The sequence below is a fragment of the Phaenicophaeus curvirostris genome, chromosome 17 (genome assembly GCF_032191515.1).
Source record: "Phaenicophaeus curvirostris isolate KB17595 chromosome 17, BPBGC_Pcur_1.0, whole genome shotgun sequence".
Lineage (NCBI taxonomy): Eukaryota > Metazoa > Chordata > Aves > Cuculiformes > Cuculidae > Phaenicophaeus > Phaenicophaeus curvirostris.
In genome coordinates, this window is record NC_091408.1 from 1,143,092 (window position 1) to 1,163,173 (window position 20,082).

At 43.0% G+C, this 20,082-nt stretch overlaps 1 protein-coding gene across 1 annotated transcript; it reads left to right on the plus strand.

Moving 5' to 3' along the window:
* Nucleotides 1-887: 887 nt before the first annotated feature.
* Nucleotides 888-20,050, plus strand: SUSD2 (sushi domain containing 2). Its single transcript, XM_069871428.1, has 15 exons — nt 888-1,043; nt 1,758-1,962; nt 3,313-3,464; nt 3,954-4,121; nt 4,351-4,525; nt 5,231-5,432; nt 6,522-6,607; nt 7,163-7,431; nt 8,689-8,832; nt 8,976-9,131; nt 10,354-10,602; nt 11,687-11,959; nt 12,402-12,584; nt 17,768-17,858; nt 18,705-20,050. Exons 1-15 carry the CDS (start codon nt 977-979, stop codon nt 18,757-18,759), a joined length of 2,475 nt encoding a protein of 824 aa, XP_069727529.1. The 5' UTR covers nt 888-976; the 3' UTR covers nt 18,760-20,050.
* Nucleotides 20,051-20,082: the final 32 nt, after the last annotated feature.

The following is a 20,082-nucleotide window of genomic DNA, read 5'->3' on the forward strand; positions in this document are numbered from 1 at the left end:
TTCAAAGCCTGAATGGTTTTCAAATAAACAATATGCCTCTCTTTATTTTTTCACTGCCAGTCCCATTTTTGCTGCATCTATACCAAAGTTACAGGCAATCACTGCCTTGATAGTACGGGTAGAGTTGTCTGTGTCCGAATAGCCTTGCTTCCCAAAACTCCCCTATCGTTATTCTGGACTGTACTCCATCCTTGATTCTTCTACTCAGCTATAATCAAGTGTAAGGAGGTTCTTATCTTATCCATGGATAAGATTTACTTCCCGGGTCCGTAAGGTATGCCTTGCATCCTTCCAGTATCCTCTAAAACCTCTCCATCATAAAGTTTCTGTTGCAGTGTTGGAATGGTTCTGTTGTAGCTGTTACCATCAGTTCTGCCCTGCTTCCTTGCCAGAATATCCTTCTGCTCCTGTCGGAAGGCTTCTACGATTCATTTCATTGCTCTAACATCATTCAGTTGTACCTTCTTCGGGATCAATTTGTTCCTCTCTCGTTTACAGCCCTCATGCCGGCCCATACTGTGCAGTAAAAGTGGTTTCTCAATGTCTCATTATCTCCTGAACAAAACTGTACACTCAGCATCTATTCCTTATCGTTCTTCTTGCTGATAACCGATTATAGTTCCTCTAACCAAATTAAAACCTTCACCTTGTGCCAGCGCCCCTGTGGTCTTGAACTTTGGAGCAGAAATGCTTGTAAAAACCCCACACATCTCCTTCTGTTTCAGAAAACTTAACTATTAAAACAAAGTGTAGTTGTTCTGCTGCCAACCACCCCACCCCCTCCATTTCTTCCTGAATTGGAGATGACCTCTGGAAAGGAGCATCTCCTTCCATTTGTTGTGCTTCAGTAATTTACAACAAACCTTTGAACAGTAGGAATCTCGTGTATTTCTTGACACGTGTTCCTATAAAGGGCTTTTCCCGCACAGGCACATAGGCTGGCACAAACAGCTATCCTGCATCTCCTGGAAAAAATATGAGATTCCTTGGCATAGATGTTCCTTTCTCCATTCTCTTCACCCTCACTGGTCTTTGGAATGCAGGTGAGTGACTTTCAATCATTTCGTTGTTTTAACAGATACCGTTTGTATGAGCTAAAGCAAAGGCACTCGAGCTGGCTGTTCCTCCCTGTGTTTCTGTAATGTCTGTCAGCTTCTCACTGTGTTATTTGTGTTGACCAATTGTTCATGTTGTGTCCAGTAACTACTGCTGTTGTGTTTAGCCAGACCTCAGCCAGAGCTGAGCCGAGGGCCTGCTCATCTCTCTGTGTACTCAGTCATCTTCACAGCTACCTGGGGAACATTGGGCTCTCATAAAATGCACAAAAGAAATAAATTTCATAATCTCATATTGGAGTACACTGTCGCTAATGTTGGCTTTCAGTTCAACCAAGTGTGCTAGTCTTCCCTTCTCATCGATCCCCATGGAGGGCTGACCCTGGTCTGGTTTGCTTAAGACCTACTCTCAGAAATAAATACAATTAGAGACACTCACCAGGAGGCTGTTCTGGAGATTTTTCTTTCTATCAGATGTAAAAATACCCATGGAGTTGGTGAAATCATTTAGTGGCTGGGAGGTAAATAAGTGTGGTTTTCTGTTCACAATGGAGCAACCTTAATACACAGATGATTACAGCCTTCACCTAAATACGTTCCTAACCTGACATAACCAGCCTACTTCATTAATTTACAGCAGTGCTTTAAATCCGAAAGAGTTCAGTAACATTTCTGACTCAATTTTTTTCTTCCTTTAACAAGGAGCTCAAGACTCTTGCTCACAGCGATGCGGGGAGCTGCTTGATACCTGTTCTTGCCAGGTGACGTGCCAGTCCTTGGGGATTTGCTGTCCTGATTATAAAGAATTTTGTCTTCAAATTTCTCCATACTCGGGATCTCTGATGGGAGGCAAAGACTTTTTAATTGAAAATGCAACTTTTAGTGCCTCTTCTACGCTAACTTGCAGGTGGGTTATGATTTTATATTCCTCTGCCAAATGCAGGTGAACCTTTCTAATGTTGCCTTCTGACAATGGGTAATTGCCACAAAACAAGACTTGTCTATGCAGGAGTGAAGACTTACTTTGTAAAGTTATCAGAATCATGAAACACACAAATATTCTCTAACTCTCACCCTCAAGGATACACATTGTCTGTTTTTCTACACAGAATAATTTAATTTTGATCGAGTTACTGTGCAATACAATCATCATTCTGCTAGTTCTTCCCTTAACTTATCAAGCCAGCAAATTCTCTAGAAGAGCTTTCTTTCAGAGCTCTTCGTTGTTAATAATTTTTTTAGCATTTCCATTTTGTGAAAAAGAACTATTCATTTCTTAACCTGAATGAGAAAGCAACGAGAACGAAGTGTAGGTAGGACATCTTATGTTTTTTCTGTAGACAAAGCTGTGGATCTGAAGCGCGTCAGCCTGTATCACACTGTGGAACACACAAAATGCTTCCGGTACCCTGAGTTTTACTGACCCGATGTCCTGACGTTCTTTCCATAGTAGGTTCTGAATGAGATTTTTGACTCCTTCCCATCCGGATAGCAGCACCTGAAAAGGTTTTTAGTTCTTAACTTTTGACCCAGACGTTCATTCTGTAGAACACAACTGTGTACTTTGAATTACCTGCCCAGCTGCGTTGTTGTAGCCAACACAAGCGTCAGTGCAGACAGGCAAAGGCACTGGCTTCTGGCAGGCCCCGGCTCCCTGCAGTACCTGGAGTAGCTGCGCAGTCACCGTACATCAAGCCTGAAGAGTCACGGGTGGGATTATACTTTAGTGCTCTGGGCAAGAGCCCTAACTGGAAACAGATGGTTAAATAATGAGCAATGAGTTGTGAGTTAATCTTTGCAACAGAAGTCCTAGAACAGCATGAAATCACTTTTGTTGTATTCACAGGACTTACCAGCAAAAGCCCCCACAACACCAGAAATGTGCAATGCCTGCATATCCTGGTCAACATTAGCCACCCTGTAATCCCATTAATCCTGTAACATCACCTTTGTCTTCCTGCTGTCCCTTTGTTATTTGTTGCTAATTTATCATGCCCCTCTCGCCCAGTAATTAAATAGCAAATGTAAGGCTTGCAGATTGCTGTGCATTTGTGCAGCACGCAGCAGAATCCACACTGGTGTAATAAGCACAAAGTACACATGCATTTGCCCAGTTTATATTCACCACTACAAGCAAAACAGCCAGGGGACCTGGAATGATAGTCAACGACACAAGGTTGGTTAATGAAACACAACTGAGACATTCAGAATTTTCCTTCTCTCAATGGTGACACTGAAGTGTTTTCAACATCAACAGGTTCAAGCAGACAATTGAAACCACTGGATACACTGATGAGGATGGCAAAGGCCACTGCATTTCCCCATTGCTGTATGAGACTGGTTTCATCCCTTTTGAAGTTTCTGCCGATGGAGGGATGACGTTTCCATACTCTGGAACTTGGTTATCAGGTTGCTTACTTAAACCTACAGTATTCCTCTTCTTTCTATATTCTTGCTGCATGGATGCAAGATTATGTAAACCTTTCCCTTTTGGTTGCTTTTCTTCTTGATACGGGCTCTTCGACCTCAGAAAAGTAATTCTTGCTGCCCTCGTGTTGATTTATATTTTAAGAGAAAAACTTTCACAGCAGTTGTGTTCTGCTGCTGTACACAACAATGTATAGAATTCAAAAAAAGTTCTGCTTAAAAATTAGCTTGACCAAACCAATTTCCTTTTTGTAGCTACTTCTATTGCAAATCAACTGAATCATGGTGTAATCTAAGGTCTACAGACAGGAGTAAGGTTTGAGTTCTCTTAGCTTCAGCTGACACTTTTATATCATGCATCCTGATAGAAAACATACACAGGGGAAATACTGCTAAATCTGAAATAATAGACTGGCACCTTTCAGAGTTGTGCAAAGGCAAAATGTCATTAATTGTTTTTCTGTAACGCAGTTCATCACAGCAAAGTTTTGGATGGAGAGAAATGCACCTTGGTAAACGCAACAAAATGGCAATACTATGGTACCCCCAACACTGATGGAAGTTTAACTGTCACCTGGACCCAGCAGGCACTTGCAGCAACCCACGTCAATATCGAAGTCTGGGGATACCAGGAAACAGGTGAAGTGACCCTGTTGCTACGTGTGTGCAAGCAGCAATCACATGTAACGTGTGCAGAGCTCCACACAGTGTGCGATCGCGTGCACCGAGTCTCCTGAGGAGATCTGCAAGTGTAACCAACTCATCACAATAATGTCAGCTTTTCGTTTATATCTGGGTGGAGACATGGTTTCAATCTTGCGGTAACTGTTCTTTTTCAGATTGAAACTACTTTCTTCCTCTGTGACAGGTGAAAGCTACTCGGAAAACTGGTTGGCCGAATGGAAATATCTTTATACTTTGGCAAGAGAAATCCCAAATACTGGGGAATTTTCTTTCATTCCTGTACCTGCTGAAGGCATTTACAGTACGTGGGACTTTGGAATGTTGAGGATTAAATCCAGCAGCTATTCAGATGGGCAGAGGCAAGTACATCACAGCATTCATTTATTAGAAGTACCTTATTATTGCTTCCTGCCTTAAAGCTGCTGTCTCCTTTGATGTTTAAAACTGGGACTAAGTCTCTGTTTCACATGAAGAAATGGAGAGGGAATCAGAAGGGTGAAAGAAAGGACAACTCATGGGTTTCGATAAAGACAGTTTGCTAAGTAAAGAGGGGTGTGGGCACGGAGGAAGTAATGCACAGGCAGTTGTTCACCACCTCCCATCCACAGACTGATGCCCAGTCAGGCACCAGTAAGGGCTCCACTGGGAAAACTTGCTTATGGTTTTATTGCTACGGCGTGGAATACACCATGGGTCAGTTTGGGTCAGTGTCGCGGCTGTGTTCCCTCCTAGCTTCTTGCCAGCCCCTATTCTGTTCCTGAGGGCCAGCAGGAGAAACAGCGAAGGTCTTGACACTGTGCAGGCACCGTTCGGCAATAGCTGAAATGTTGGTGTTTTATCATCAGCACCGTTTTGGTCACAAGGGACCTTCTAAATTAGGGAAATCTTGATTTGCTGAAACTTTTTGCAGGAAAAACGAAACAGTGGCCTTTGGAATGACAGAACAACCCACAAGTTGGGAGATTCTTTGTAACTATTGTTAGTGATTAAGACACAGTGTTAGTGTCAAAGCAGTGTTAGTCCAGCTATCAGATCTAATTTTTGGCTCTTGTTTTTTTCCCCAGCAACATTCCATCAATCTGGAGCTCAGAGCATGCATTGGCTTGGCACCTTGAGGAAGACTTCAGAAAAGACTCAACTGCATGGGCAACTGCGAAATGTATGGAATGGGACAGAGAGGAGGACAAGCTTCCAAACTTCTTGGAAGAGGTTATAGATTGCCCTTGCACCTTGGCACAGGCAAGAGCCGACACTGGCAGGTTCCATGTAAGTTATTAATAGATCCCTCTGGCTTATTATGGTTCCAAGTAGAAGTTTAGGGAATGCCATACTCCCCCCACCCACCTGTTCCCTCTCTAAAAGTCACTGCAAGGAAACAAAATCATATTTAACTTTTCACAAGTAGTGTGTCAAACGGCAGAGGCAGATACAGCTTATCCAGGGCGTATGAGTAACAATTGCCTTTAGGACAGCAGGTGGGAATCACCTGCAAACAGAGAATTAAGACAGGAGTTTTAGTGATAGACAGAAAACTCTTCAGGAGAGCAGTGAGCTCTGTGGAGCTGGGAGCAAGGATGACTTCTTTGAGATCGTACAAGATGCCAGTCTGTGTTTGTAGGAAATATCCCATGCCAGAGGAAGGCTACATTTCTGCTTAGTATATCATAATTTGCTGCAACCCTTTGTACCTTGTACTTCAGAGTTCAAGTCCACAGCCATAATCCATTATTTCCTGTCTCCTGTTTCCTTCCTTCTTCTCAGCTTCACTGTTAACAAGGAACTGACAAAAGCTAAGGAATCAATAGTGGTTTAGTCTATGCTTTCACTTCCAGTGCAGATCTGAGGTCCAGGCAGGGTAACTTCCTCTCCTATTTTGACACCAGATGGTGGCAGTGTGTTTATGCATATAAAAAAGAAAGTTAGGCAATTTTGTTACTGTCCTTTTCTGGTTATGAAGCTCCAAACACGATGTGTTTTTGAAGTTACACAGTTAAAAGCTTGTGAAGAAAAAAATTAAATCCACCACACCCCCTCTGTCTAAGAACACGGGACAAAAGTTAAGTTTAGTCTGGCATGATCTGTGTTTGTTAGGCATTTATAGTTCCCCGTGTAGCTGCATCTGTTCTTCAAGGTCTGTTGTAACAGGCTGCAAAATGCCCATGTTAGACTATTGTTGGTCCAATCACTTCAGTATTAAATTCACTGTTTTTCCTATCATTCTGTGCTGCTCAACACACAGTGCAACCAGTTCATTGAGACTTTACACATATAAAGACAAAGAAAGGGCAGAGGACATACAAAGAGAAAGGACAGTGGAGAAGAATCCTGTTGAGTGTGAGCAATGATCTTTTTCAGACAGATTATGGCTGTGACATTGAAAAGGGGAGCGTGTGTACTTACCACCCCGGCGCTGTGCATTGTGTAAGAGGTATTCAAGCCAGGTAAAGAAAATGGTTTAGATCTGTGGGGGTTTTATGTCTCATTCCACCTCAGAGGTAGCAGTGTCCCACAGGTCACAGCGGTCTCTGGATTCTCAGATCTGGGGTTCATAGCAACTGTTGTTTCCCTTCATTGCTGAGATTAAATTGAAGCCTTAGATTTAATAAACAATTACTTGCACTATGCTAAACCTTAAGATACCTAAACAAGTGCTGGTGGCCAAAAGAGACTTGATTAGGCCTGATTAAGACTTTCCTGTATTGGTCTACTTAAGTTCAATGAGTTATTCTTTGCTCTTTGTCTATCAGGCTATATGGCCTACAGAACTTCCTTACTGCCTTGGTCGGAACCCCCTCTCTCCCTATCCCTAATCGGGTCTGATTCATAAGAACAGAGGCAGAGTGGGGGGAAATCCACCTGGGAGGTGTCCTCCCTGGACATCATGTAAAGCTTGGCAACCAAACCATTGAGCTATATCCATAAAAAAGTCAGTAGGTTGCCTCTAAATACGAACAGAGCTGAATGATGACTTTCTCCTCCCTGCTTTTCCCCACCAGTCCCCAGTACGCGGCAGGACAGCAGTGCTGCTATGACTCCACCGGGACCCAGATCCTCACACATGACTCCACCGGAGGCAGCACACCTGATCGAGGCCATGACTGGGGTTCACCACCTTTCCTGAAGCCTCCCCGGATACCTGGCTTTTCCCACTGGCTTTATGATGTGATCAGCTTCTATTACTGCTGCCTATGGTCTGATAATTGCCACTTGTATATGAAAAGGCGGGCCTCCAGCGACTGCAGGACCTATCGCCCGCCTCGAGCTGGTAAACCTTCAGAATGCCATTATGGAGTGTAGCTTTTTGATACAGTGTTGGCTTTTAGAGTATTTCTCGGCGTGTGTGTCTGTTGACAGTGGTGAGGGTACAATGTCTTGTGGGAAGTCTCCATGGAAGGTTTCTGTTGCTCCATCAGTGGCAAAATCTGTATGTGGTTTTCAATTGTCCTCCAAGATTTTCTGCTGTGGAGTATCTCATTAACCCCTGGAACCTAAATAGCTGAAGTTTAGTAGTCAATGTCTACTAAAATGCTAAAAGCTTCTTGGAACATGCCACAAATGGATGTGCTGTAGAATCAGCTCAAACAAAAAGTCACCTACCTGGGTACTAACAGAACTCGTCTGGAACATGAGATGCTGGGCTTAAAACACTTTATATGCCTAATGTGGAGAAATTGCTTGAACCTATCACTCAGGGGCAGGCCTTCTTTACCGTGATTTCTGTTGTGTGTGTGTTTGCTGTATGTGTTTTGGTCTGAAAATCCCAAGGGAATGCACTAACTGCTGAGGAGAGAAAAAAAATGCCCTTCTTTCCCTTGGTCTAATGAACCTGATTCATGGAGGGGACTCGTTTCTAGGGAAAGACTGAGACAATGATCCAAACATGTTTACCAATCAAGCAGTTGAGGACCTACCTGTCCCATGGTTATTCTTAGTCACTGAGAGTCACACCTCAGATAAGATGTCACAACTTCAACATTTTTTTGCTCAAGGACCTTCTGACCCCTTACTGATCTAAAAGGCAAGTCCAAGGATATCTGCTGGACTCAAGAGAAGCTTTGGGATAAGAATCACCTCCATCTCTCTCTGTTCAGACCAGATGAGATTTAAAAGCCCCATCCCATTTCTCTGACTGTCACTTGCAGCTGCATTTGAAGCTCCCTGGTGAGCTGCTTCTGGAATAGCCCTGTGTTTGTGTCCACATCTCCTCATACACTGTGTGTAAATCAGGCCTCTAGCCTCACAGTGAGGATTCTAGTGGGGGTAAGTATTGCTACGTGTAACAGCCTTTTAAAATGCAGCCCTAAACACTGGTTGATGAAGAAGAGCATAACTTGAATGACGTTTCTCACAGTTCCCGCAGTGGTTTGTCATGGCTGTTCCTCATGTCACATTTAACATGGATCAGCCTTGCATTCTTTGGATCAATACAATGAGATCGTTTTTCTCTTGTGAACCTGAAGAAAAGAGTACTGGGTTGAGAGTTTTGCTTGTTCTTATATCTCTTTTTTTTTTTCAAAAACAGCATCTGCTTTTGGGGATCCTCACTTCCTCACTTTTGATGGTCTGAACTTCACCTTCAAAGGCCTGGGAGAATACACGCTGGTAGAGTCTGATCTCACATTCCTCAGAGTGCAAGGGAGGACACAGCAGGCACACTTTCCCAACGGTAGGTTGTTAAGAGAAGAAGCAGAGATGACAGATAATAGCTCCTGAGGTTGCTTGATTTACACTTCCCAGCATTCCTCCTATCTTCTCTCGTTTTCCATCATGTTGAGTGTTTTGGGGGATTTTTTTTTTTTTATTTGGAAGGAACTGGGGCTCAGGTGACAGGCCTGTCTGCTGTGGCCATGCAGGAGAACAACTCTGATGTGATCGAAGTACGCTATTCGGAGGATTTGAATCTGGAGGTCCTGTTGAACCAGAGGGTCCTCAACTTCTCTGAGCAAAACTGGATGGACCTGAAAGGTTAGTTACAATTATCAGCCTCGTGAGCTACTGTATTGTGATGGAGCCCATGTATAGTTAAAATTATCTCTAGATGTATGCATTTTGACTCGTTTTTTCAGAACCTGCAGCCTTCCTGCTTCTCATCAGCATCCCTGCACTTAGCTTGGCTGTAACTGGAAGCACCGATGCTGTGTCCAGGGAGGTGCAGTCATCTGTGGCACATTGTCCTCTCCCACAAGGTCCAAATAACATAAAAGGCAGCCTTTACCAACACCTGGTGCTTGCCTGAACTTTCTGGGATGTGAGAGGAGTACAAAGGGATGTCATGCAATCCTGGCAGCGACCGTGAAGTGTCAGTGCCACTTCAAGGCCATGACTTCTATGTCCTCTTTCAGAGGCTTGTCGAGCGGTGCTTTTCCTTCTCATCCAGTGGAGGGTGAATGGAATTAAAAACTCCTTTCTCCACATTCTGCTTTGAGCTTGCTAGAGCAAATGCAGTGAAACCTGCCGAGGGAAACAAAGTATATTAAAATACAACCAAGGTGCATACTACAGTAGGACTGAATTTCACATTCACCAGCAGGAGTCAGATATTATTCCTCTTTTCTTCTGCCAAAAAGACTATGAAAATTGAATGTTTTTTTCTTCCAGGGATGTGATCATTTGATTAGCCTTTATAATAGTTTGACAAATGCTCTGAGCATTACTAGAATTTGCATAGTAAGCATCCTGTTCAGCAGAGGAAGTTTTCTGTGACTAGCAATTAGTATTCCTCAAATGGCTGGAAATATGATGGGCAGAGGGAAGGCTATGTGGACAAGGAGCTGCAGAAGCAGAGAGGTGCAGGAAGGAAAAATAATAGAGAGGAAGCTATAGGGGGGGCAGCCTTGACAAGACAATCAAGAAGCAGAGGAAACCTGTGACCACTGAGAACAATGCTTCCAGCTCACAGCCTTTCTCTGGTGTGATCATCTCACGTCTTAAAGCTTCTGCTCTGGGACGCTGGCAGAAGGCAGCGCAGCTTATATCAGCCGTGGGCCTTGTTTTGGTCCTGCTCTGTAGCAGCCGTCTGAACGCAGCTGTAGGTTTAGAGGTGCAGCCTCCCTTTAAATGCTTCTCAGAAAGTAGCCCAGAGTTCAGGGGAGGAAAAGCTTTATGAAAAATGATTACAACTGATGACACAACAGTGTGTTCTCTATGGATGATCAGCTATTTTGTCCTCTTCCTTTCTTTGTTATAGGTCTCTTTCTCCATTCTGCAGCTGATCAGAGCGTCACGGTGATGTTCTCTTCTGGGGCTGGAATGGAAATAAGGGGAAGTGAAGGAATTCTGGCCCTGACAGTTCTGCTTCCAGAGAAATTTATGAATCACACGCAGGGTCTCTTTGGGGTAATGAATGGCAATATAGAGGATGAGTATACCTTCAAGAATAAAACCACCATACCAGTACATGCAAGTTCCCAGCAGCTGTTTGAGTTTGGAGCTAACTGTAAGTAATTTCTCTGGTCTATTGATGCATTTTCTTTACAAATTCAATTGCTTGTGATTTACACACTAGCAAATGAAGCCTGTGCTGAGCAACCTCTACTGGGGGAAGAGAAGGGGGTAAGAGAAGTACGCCCTCCTGTGCCCAAGTGGTTAACATACATAGCCAAATGATTGAAGGCAGTACCACGATGGAACATCCTGCACTTTTTTCTGTCAGGAGTCAGAGCTCATATTTCACAGCTTGCACTCCGGAATTCCACCTACCATGGCCAGCTGAGCGCAGCATCACCAGACTAAAGTGTTACAGAAGTATAGCCAGGCTCAGCTGTCTTTATCCAGAATATTAGCAAAGGTTCCATCAAGTATCATGCTGACAATTGAAAAAATAATTTATTAAATCACAATTTAATAATTGTCCCTTTGAAAAAAGGGCAAGAGGTGTAGTATGTGCAAAAAAAAAATGGCTGCTTCATTTAATGAAAGTGATTAGGCTGCTGTATGGAGCCTGAGCATTCCTGACGTCAGGTTAGGAGATGGGCCAGAAACATGATGCCAAATGCCTTCTGGCTACCAGCTGACCTCTGCACCAAGCTCACTGTAGCCATACTCCAGGATTCAGATCATACTGAAAAGTCTCACTGCTCCTACTTCAGGAAGTTTCTGATTTAGCAGAGTGAAAACAAAAAGCAGGGGCATGGCAGACATCATAAATCTAGGGACACACAGGATCAGGATTTGTGTTGCTTATAATATTTGGTTTGCTAGCTCTATCTGAGCTACTTCTTTATCACTGTTCTGCCAGCAGTCATCTAAAACCATATTTATGTGCAATCATAACTGCAAAATTATTTGGGTCTAATTTTAAGTGACAGATCAAACACCGGGTTATCAAACACTAACTTTGCTGCTAAGTTAAGATGCTGTGTATGGAAAGCAAAATATTGTCGAGCTGGAGGGAAGCTGGAGGGCTTTGTAGGTCTCTTCCAGCTGTAGCGCTCTTTACATGAATGAGCACTTGGATTAGCAGCAGAAGGTCTGTATGCAATGTTACATACAAATATCTCTTTCTTTCTCCGTCTCCCAAGGGGCTGTTGAAAATGGAACTTCTCTCTTCACTTACGACACGGAGTTCTTGTTGAACAATTTCTTCTATGGGGAAAAGCACAACTCTTCCTTTCTGCCCGTGTTCTCTCCTTCTGAAGACCCTGCTGATCCCCTGATGAAAGTGGCAGCCTTGCTCTGTGACTCTGACCCGTTCTGCAGATTCGATGTCCTGACAACAAGAAGCATTGAAGTGGGAGCTGTCACAAGACTATCTCATCAGAATCACAAGCGGCTGGTAGAAAGCCTAGAACCAGGTGATATGACATTCCACAAAGCATCCATCACTATAGTTCTTTTTGCAGGGCATCTAAATAGCTAGCACTGTTTGAGGAGGCTTTGCTCAACTGTTGGTTCATGCACCTATAAACACTCCTATCTGGAAGAATTCTCCTTATAACAGGAAAGCTCTGCACTGGGAGGATACTTGGGCAAACACAAAATAAATAAATTTCTTTCCATTTCTTCCACTACCAAACCCCTGTGTAGAACCTGTACCTTAACTTTTTGTGCCTTCACCAGTCTTTCTCAGACTTAAAAATGAATAATTAAAAAACGATAGGGAAGTATTGTCTTTCAGTTAGCCTAAAAGTCTTTGGTTTTCCATGATTTGCCACTAAAATGCCATTTGAATCATTTTGATGGAGATTTGCCAGTCCAAATTCAATATCCTTTAACCAGATATGTCTCTTGTACTAGTGATCTCTTGTGGCTGGCTGGATCATCCAACCAATGGAAGAAAGAATGGAACTAACTACCTGCTGGGCTCAACCATCACTTTCACCTGTGATCAGGGCTATGAACTCATTGAGCCAAAAGAAAGAATTTGCCAAGTGACAGGGACCTGGTCTGGAGAGCCACCCAGCTGCGTCCAGAAAACAGGTCTGTTTCCTTTTATATGTCACAAATTGACATTAAAAAATCATTATTGCAAACAAGGCAATATCGGTAAAGGGTGACAGCCTTTGACAAAATTAACTTCTCTTACTTGGGGAGACATTGGACATGAGATCCCTGTGTTTCTAGAAAGAATAATATTCAACCTAAGTAACAGACGGTTTGTGGTGATATTTTGGGGTTTTTTAATGTCATGTATCGGCTCTTTCTGAGGGTTTAGGGCTACAAGGTTCTCTTTCTCTAGGTTTGACAGAGAGGAACCGGTAGGTAAGCTTCTTGAATGGACAACCTAAAGTAAACTTCAAAATTAGAACAACAGGAAAGTGTAGCACTGAGCTGAAAGTGATTCTGTAACACAAAAATACAAAAGCTACACAAAGAATCCTTATTTACAGCAATACTTTAATGTATTTTTATGTAAATGTAGTGTTCTTTTAGCACCTTTATGAATATATCATCTTTGCACACATAGTGTCCAATGAAAGGCCGCAAGGGTGATGAGGGGAGTGGTGGGTTTCTGCTGTGAGGAAAGGCTGAGGGAGCAGGGAGCAGTTTGGCTTGGAGGAGGCTGGGCGTGCGTGGGGGATCTTCTCAATGTGTATAAATACTTGAAGGGGGGAGCACAGGGGACGGAGGCAGGCCCTTTTCAGTGGTGCCTGAGAACAGGACCAGAGGCCACAGGCACAAACTGAAACACAGGAGGTTTCCTCTGCACGTCAGGAAACATTTTTTTTGCTGTGAGTGTAATTGAGCACTGGCAGAGGTTGCCCAGAGAGGCTCTAGACTCTCCTTTCCCAGAGATACTCAAAAGCCAACAGGATAAGGTCCTGGGCAACTGACTCTGGGTGGCCCTGCTTGAACAGGGGAGCTGGACAACGCGACCTCCAAAGGTCCCTTCCCATCTCAACTGTTCCGTCATTCTGTGGTTTGAGAGCAGATGCAGCCCACACCTTCTGAAGGCTTCCACTGTCTTGTTCTAAAGGATTCTGTTATCTCAAACCATTCTGTATTATTCTATAGAAGTAAAATAGTTGTGAGTGATGTAATAGCATTTAGTATAGATTACATAGATTTACTACTCCTCTTGTGTCACTACTATTAGATCATCAACCAGCCTGGGACTCTTGGACTTAGTAGCAGTTAGGCTGCCTTTAAGTTTTACACGAAACTGCCAGTATTTTCTGACAGTTCCAAGTTTGATTTCTTCCTACACCACGTACACTCCAAGTGTCCTCAAGATGGCAATGTTTCAAAGCACCAGGGTGAGGCAAGGCCACACGGCACATTGAAGCACTTCATTGCTGGGTTAATTGTCCTGGAAAGTACTCATCAAATAATTCCTATGAACAGATTCTCCATTCTAAACACCCTCCAAAGAAATGTGTGAAGTGCACAGCACATGAGCAATAAATTCTTGGACAGCTGACATGGTTCACCAGCATCCACAGCCCTGCACTGGTCGGTTGTTCACTTCCAATGCAGTTCTGCACGTTTAGTGATAGCTGAGAGGTGGAGGGCAGTGGGCTTGGGCAGCTCACTGTGGCCTGCAGCACAACAAGTAGTTATGGAACATTTGCACATACAAAACAGGGATTCTTGCTTAATTTTAAATAGAAGAGTGAATGTTTACAGAAGGTTTTCTTGGAGCAGCCATTGTTAGTAATCAAGATGCGCCCGGTTGTGTTCACAGAAGTGATGCTGTTTTGGAAAGAATGAAACTAGAGGTATTTCAAAACATTTCTGCTAATATGATAGGTCAGAGCGTATGGAGTACTTTAGTTAACTGTTGAAAATATGAGTCAGAAGTTTAGCAGATAATATGGCGTGCTTCGTACTTTGCAGTAGTAGGAGATCGTCTGTCAAAAGTCTGAGGAGAATGAAATCTTTACAAAGCAAGGCCAGATCTTAAAAAGTCAGTGGCAAAACATTTTGCCAAGCTGAAAGCTAAGAACATTTTTCCATTGCTGCCATCGACCACATACGTACTGGATAGGAGCCAGTCAGTCTCAATAAGCAAACTGGATGCTGACATTTACACTAGAGAAAGGGGGGCACAAAGCCAGCCCTGAGGGACTGGAGGGAAGGAGCTGGAAGACGCGCAGGGATTAACTGCATTCAGAATGACGGAGTCATGCCGCAGCTTTGTGGATAAGCAAACAAAAACCACAATGTTTTTCAGCACATGGCTTCCTGAAAGATGATAAAGAGCAACAAGGTGTGAAAGAAATTTATGGATCTGATTGTAATGAAGACCTTCCTTACTATTTAATATTTGGGGTTGTAGTTCATTGTAATGTGAGCCAAAACTGATTATTTTTACCAGCCTCAGGAAGCAGGAGTGTGGAAATGCAGCAGGATGCTGACAACACTGACACCTGGTTGAGACAATATGAAATATAAATTGCATACACGGTTCTTCATTCTTTTGGGTTTTTTTACTGCTGTGCCCTAATAATGGCTTTCATACTGAACCTTGTTCTTCCTTTTGCATCATAAGATATGCTGCTGGGTGTCAGCCTCTGTCCAAGAAGGTTATTTTATTGACAGGTCAAGACTTTCCAGAGAAGATAGGCAAAAGAGTCCAAAGTTCCTCTCACTTATGTCTAAACCTCCAGCATTTTTATAGCACAGTCAGCTGGTAGTTCCTTTCCACTAAACACATTTCCGTCTCCGGTCTAAGACACAGTTGAAATCCAGGGCCAGTTTTCCTTGTGTTGATTTTGAATTCAGCATAAGTAGAAAAACGCTCTTCGTGTTGCCAAAATCTGTTGCTGCTGCAGTCACTTTTCTTCACCAGTTTCCTCTTTGCACAGCAGACGGCTGGGAAAATGCTGACAAAAGTAATGGACAACACTTCCAGAGTTTGGGGCGCTTGAGCGGGTGACCACTGACCTGGCTGATGTGATCAATGGTCACAGCTTTACTTCCAGTGTGAACTATTAAAACACGCTTTTTCAAATGATTTCTTTCATGTTGGGCACACAGGACCAGGCTCTCTCTTATTCTCAGCTGCCAGGGGCAGAACTGCACAGTGCTGGGCCCATTACACTTGATGCAGCTTCGTGCCATACCCAATTCAAGCTCTGTATTGCAAATCACCAAGGTTTTTAGGTTTCTGTATGCTTCTGCTTTTCAAAAGCTCAAACAGTTAAAATAATGGCATGGGGACTATGACAACTGGATAGGAAGAGAGATGGAAACAAGAAAACCAAACGCCAGTTATCTTGCAAAATCCATTTCCGTATTTGAAATTTCAAATGCAAATTATGCTGTTGGGCCTGCATGGTGTTGCTGTTCAGTTTTGCTTCCTTGAATTAAAGTTTCCATGGAAATCTTCTGCTAATAATTATTTTGCTATGCTTCTAATTACAATCCCACTGCAATCCTTGCCAGTACCACAGCAACCTCCCTTTGCAGAATATCACTTAGAAAAGAAACCATCCAGCAGAAGCAAAAAGGAGAATCTAGTGAAATCAGACATAAAATGCAGCTAAAAAGTCTAAAATCTTAGCAATATATATAATATAGTCTGTTTCTGACACACAATAGTTTGGTGTTGCTAAATGCAATCTTGGTTTTGTCTGTCTTATGTTTTTTTCTTTTTTTCCCCCGTCCTCTTCTCACTTTTAGGTTTCATTTTCCAGGCTCAGGCTCTGGGTAAATACACTTCTTTTTGGAAAGTTGTCAGAAATCTCATTAATCTTCTGGACTTTTTTTCAGATGAGAATGCCAGAAAACATTAGGTCTTACAGAATTGTTCTTTGCGTATTGTTCCCAGGACACTGGCTGCGAAGTGTACTAAAATCAAGAAATATAACTTGAGATTATAAATGAAATACAAAGATTTAATAATAGAGGCAAATCCCCACTGGGCCAGCCTACTGAGGCCAATGGTGGTTTTTCATCCCTTGGTAGAGAGGGTCCCTGCCTGGAACGTGTGCGTATGGCACAGAGAAGTTCTTGAGCAACAGAAGTTGCTGGATGAAGCACCAATGCCTGTGAAACAGTTTATGTATCCCACTTCTTTCCTTAAACTTCACTATAAACCATATTAGAAACCAAATTATCTATCCTAGGATCACAGCAGTGTCTGTTGCACGGCTCTGCCACCACCGTGTGCCAGGCTGGAGCTTGGGCAGTTCCTCCTGCAGGCAGAAGAAAGCGAGAGAAGGGAGGGCTGGCAGAAATGCAGCCCAGAGGCATTAGATCTCAGGTGCATCACTGCTCACCAGTCTCCAAACAGGCTGTGTGCTCCCTGTCCACAAATCTGCTTTGCCCTTAGGACACGCCAGTGCCTCAGAGCCAGGGAACTACGCTTCTGTTTGACACTGAACCTGGCGCAAAGGCCACTCGCACTAGGACCTGCAATTGTTCAGCAGCAGTACTCCAGCAGGTATTTTCCTTAAAGAATACAAAGTTCAGGAAACGTTGTTTCTCCCAGACAGATGCTGCATTTCTTAAACTTTTACCAATCCTCTTACATTATTATGAAAAATTTACCCGTGTAAATCTCTCCAGCTTCTGCTGCTCCCCAGAGTCATACAGCATCCTGCCAGCGCTGTCCTAGTGGCAGAACAGTAACCTGCAACTCTTTAGTAGAATAAGAAAACAAGAGGAGATTTGCTATTCAAAATCTGTTTCATATCCAGTTTATTTCTATCTTCCACGTGTCCACATTATGCAGTTGCAGCATTAAACTGATGCTTTTAGCGTGTCCAAACTGCCCGATGCGGTTCACTGTGCCCACTGCAGACTGGCCACCTCCACTTTCTTTTACATAAAGCACTAAGCAGCAGTGGCAGCTGCAAAATTATTGTGCCAAAATAGGGGAAATTTTTAAAGCGATCAAACTGTATGGAAAAAGGATTGAATCAGTTGTTGGGATTGGCAGTTCTACATAAACATTGTACATGTGTGATGTCAACTAAAGATGAACCACTGACCATCCTCTCTGTGTCAGAACAGCTTCTGCAGCTGCCTGTCCTCCCTGGCAAATGCAAGAATTCCTTGAGCTCCTACTCTACCAGTTTGTTCCACAAACACAAAGAACAGTAAAATTAACGCTATATCTACAATTTAAAAGCCATTGCCTGTGGCTGCATTCACACAGATACGAAGAAACGCATCAACGCCTTCCTGTTTTGTTGTGGTTGGTCTCTGTTTTTCAGATATCAAACAAGTAATTATTCTCGGCTCTGTGTTTGGAATAGTTGGTCTTGCAGTCCTGGCACGTCTGACTGTCTTGTGTAGAAAGGAGAGGTAAGACTCAACGGAACAAACAAACAGCAAAACAAGTAAGGGGTTGTATTTTCAAGCTTTCCCCAGCCACCTTTCTGTCCTAGAAGCGAAAGATCAGTTTCTCAGACAATCACACAATTCAGTGAGCCGAGGTTGGTGGAAGGGGGTGGAATCACAGTACCTAGAATGAAAACTGCAGGAAATCAGAAGACTAAGGTGCTCAGTTTTGGTTTATGCTTTTCCCTCTCGGTTGGTTGAGAGGGTTGCTAGGTAGTTGTAAATATGTCTATTAATATTTTGATGACATATCTCTCTTAGCAAAAAAAAAGCCACTGCAAAGTCCAGAATTTATCACTGAATCGGAGTTCCCTGCTCACTCAGACCTTTTTCCTCAATCTTCTTTTTGTACTCCAGCTTTCTTTCCAGACCCTTCATTATCAGTGTTTTCAAACCAGTGGCTTGTGCCCAGTTTTTCCTTTTGCACCTAAAATTTAGACCATTATATCAGAAAAGAGAGCTTGATTACTGACAGGGATAACAGTGCACTGTCAGTATTCTCTCCCTTCATCACAAGTTGCTCAAATAGGAGGAGTGTGACCTATCCTTCAGTCACTTCTTGTGGTAACTGAAATACTGTGAATCTTTAGCAGTCTATGACAGGGGAGAAGCAGTGTTCCTTGGGGGAGGTAGGCACTGCAATTACACAGAGCTGGTACTTCAAGCATTGGTGCAACATTTCTATTCTACCTAACCCAATATTCTCACCTTTTCTAAGCAATAACCTTATGGTGACTACTTTAACAGTCATCTCTAGCCCTTTTATTTTTGGGGTTTTTTTTAACATTTTCTTTGTCTTTTCTTCCAAAGACGCGAAAGCAAACAGAAACTTCTTTCAGAGATTCCAGTTGTATCTGAACAATGAAATTCCAAAAGAGTTTTTAATGAAATACAGAAAAAACATAGCCGCGGATTAAATTGTCCACAGCCACAGACAGACTTTCCAAACACAAACAATGGTTTTATATAGAACACTATCATTTGATTTCTGCTTCTGATATAATGAGTACGGGAAATGCTAACCAACTTCCTGGGATTACATCATGGTGGGCTCAGCCTGCTGCCTACACAAGCGACGGAGAATTCTGCTGAAAGCATCACTCTCAAAGTTACGGGCATCAGTGTCTTCTAACAGTCACATCTCTGCCAGCACAGCCAGAGCTCTGACAAAATCATGATTTTTCTGCACTTTTCTTCTTTTCCTTGCAAGGTGGTGAAATGAAAAGCATCGTGGCCTCTGCCAGCCAAGATCAGAGAAACCGTTCCCTTTGCTGGGGCCGTGCGAGGCTGGTTTAGAGATGTGAAAGCGGGACTAGTGGCAAATGAGGTTGAATTTGCAGATTGTTGGGGTGTTTTTTTAGCAAGGAGGGAGAGCTGTTGAAGATGTTCAAACACTGTATTCTCACACTTTGTCAAGTCTCTGAGTACAGTCTCAAAATGGCATTTTTGTTTCAGTTCTGACCTAATTTTAAAGACACCCAATTGGGGGGGAAGCACCCCAGAGGTTTTCCTTCCAGCTTATAATGATTTTTTTTTAAATCCATCTTCATTCAACTGTCCAATTAGAGTCCACCTGCACAACAAAAAAATCTGTGCAGTGTTCCTGGAATGCCAGCCCCACACATACTGCTTCTTTTGTAATACCTAGCTCTATGGCAGCATGTTTTGTTATCTTCATTAAAAAGTGATTGCTGAGCCGCTGACCTTGTGCAGAATCCCTTTACCAAGCAAAATCACCACTGGCTTTTCTCTTCATCCCAAGGAGTTCATGAAGTCAGCTCTGCATTGCACAGCTCTTTTCAGTGGTGAAAGAATCCCTCGCTTTTGCAAGTTGTTTAGTCTGGATTTCTGAGGTATTTAATTCATGAACGACAGGTAAATGGTGGTTTCAAAAAGTAAGGACAAACCGTGTATCGAACGTACAGGAAAACTTAGTGAAACAAGACAGATTGCATGTCCTAAAGGGAACAAGACAAATGGAAAGAAACTCCTCAGACCATGTATTGGGAAGTCTGAAACGACTCATTATTTATTAGGTGCCGTTGTTAGTGCCATTGCTGTTGTTTGTAAACAGAGACCACAAACCCCAAGCAGAAAATTGCAGAACGAGAAGAAAACGCTGAACGCAGTAATCTGAAATACAAACAATGCAGGACGACAGAAAAAAATATCATGTAAAAAGAAGAAC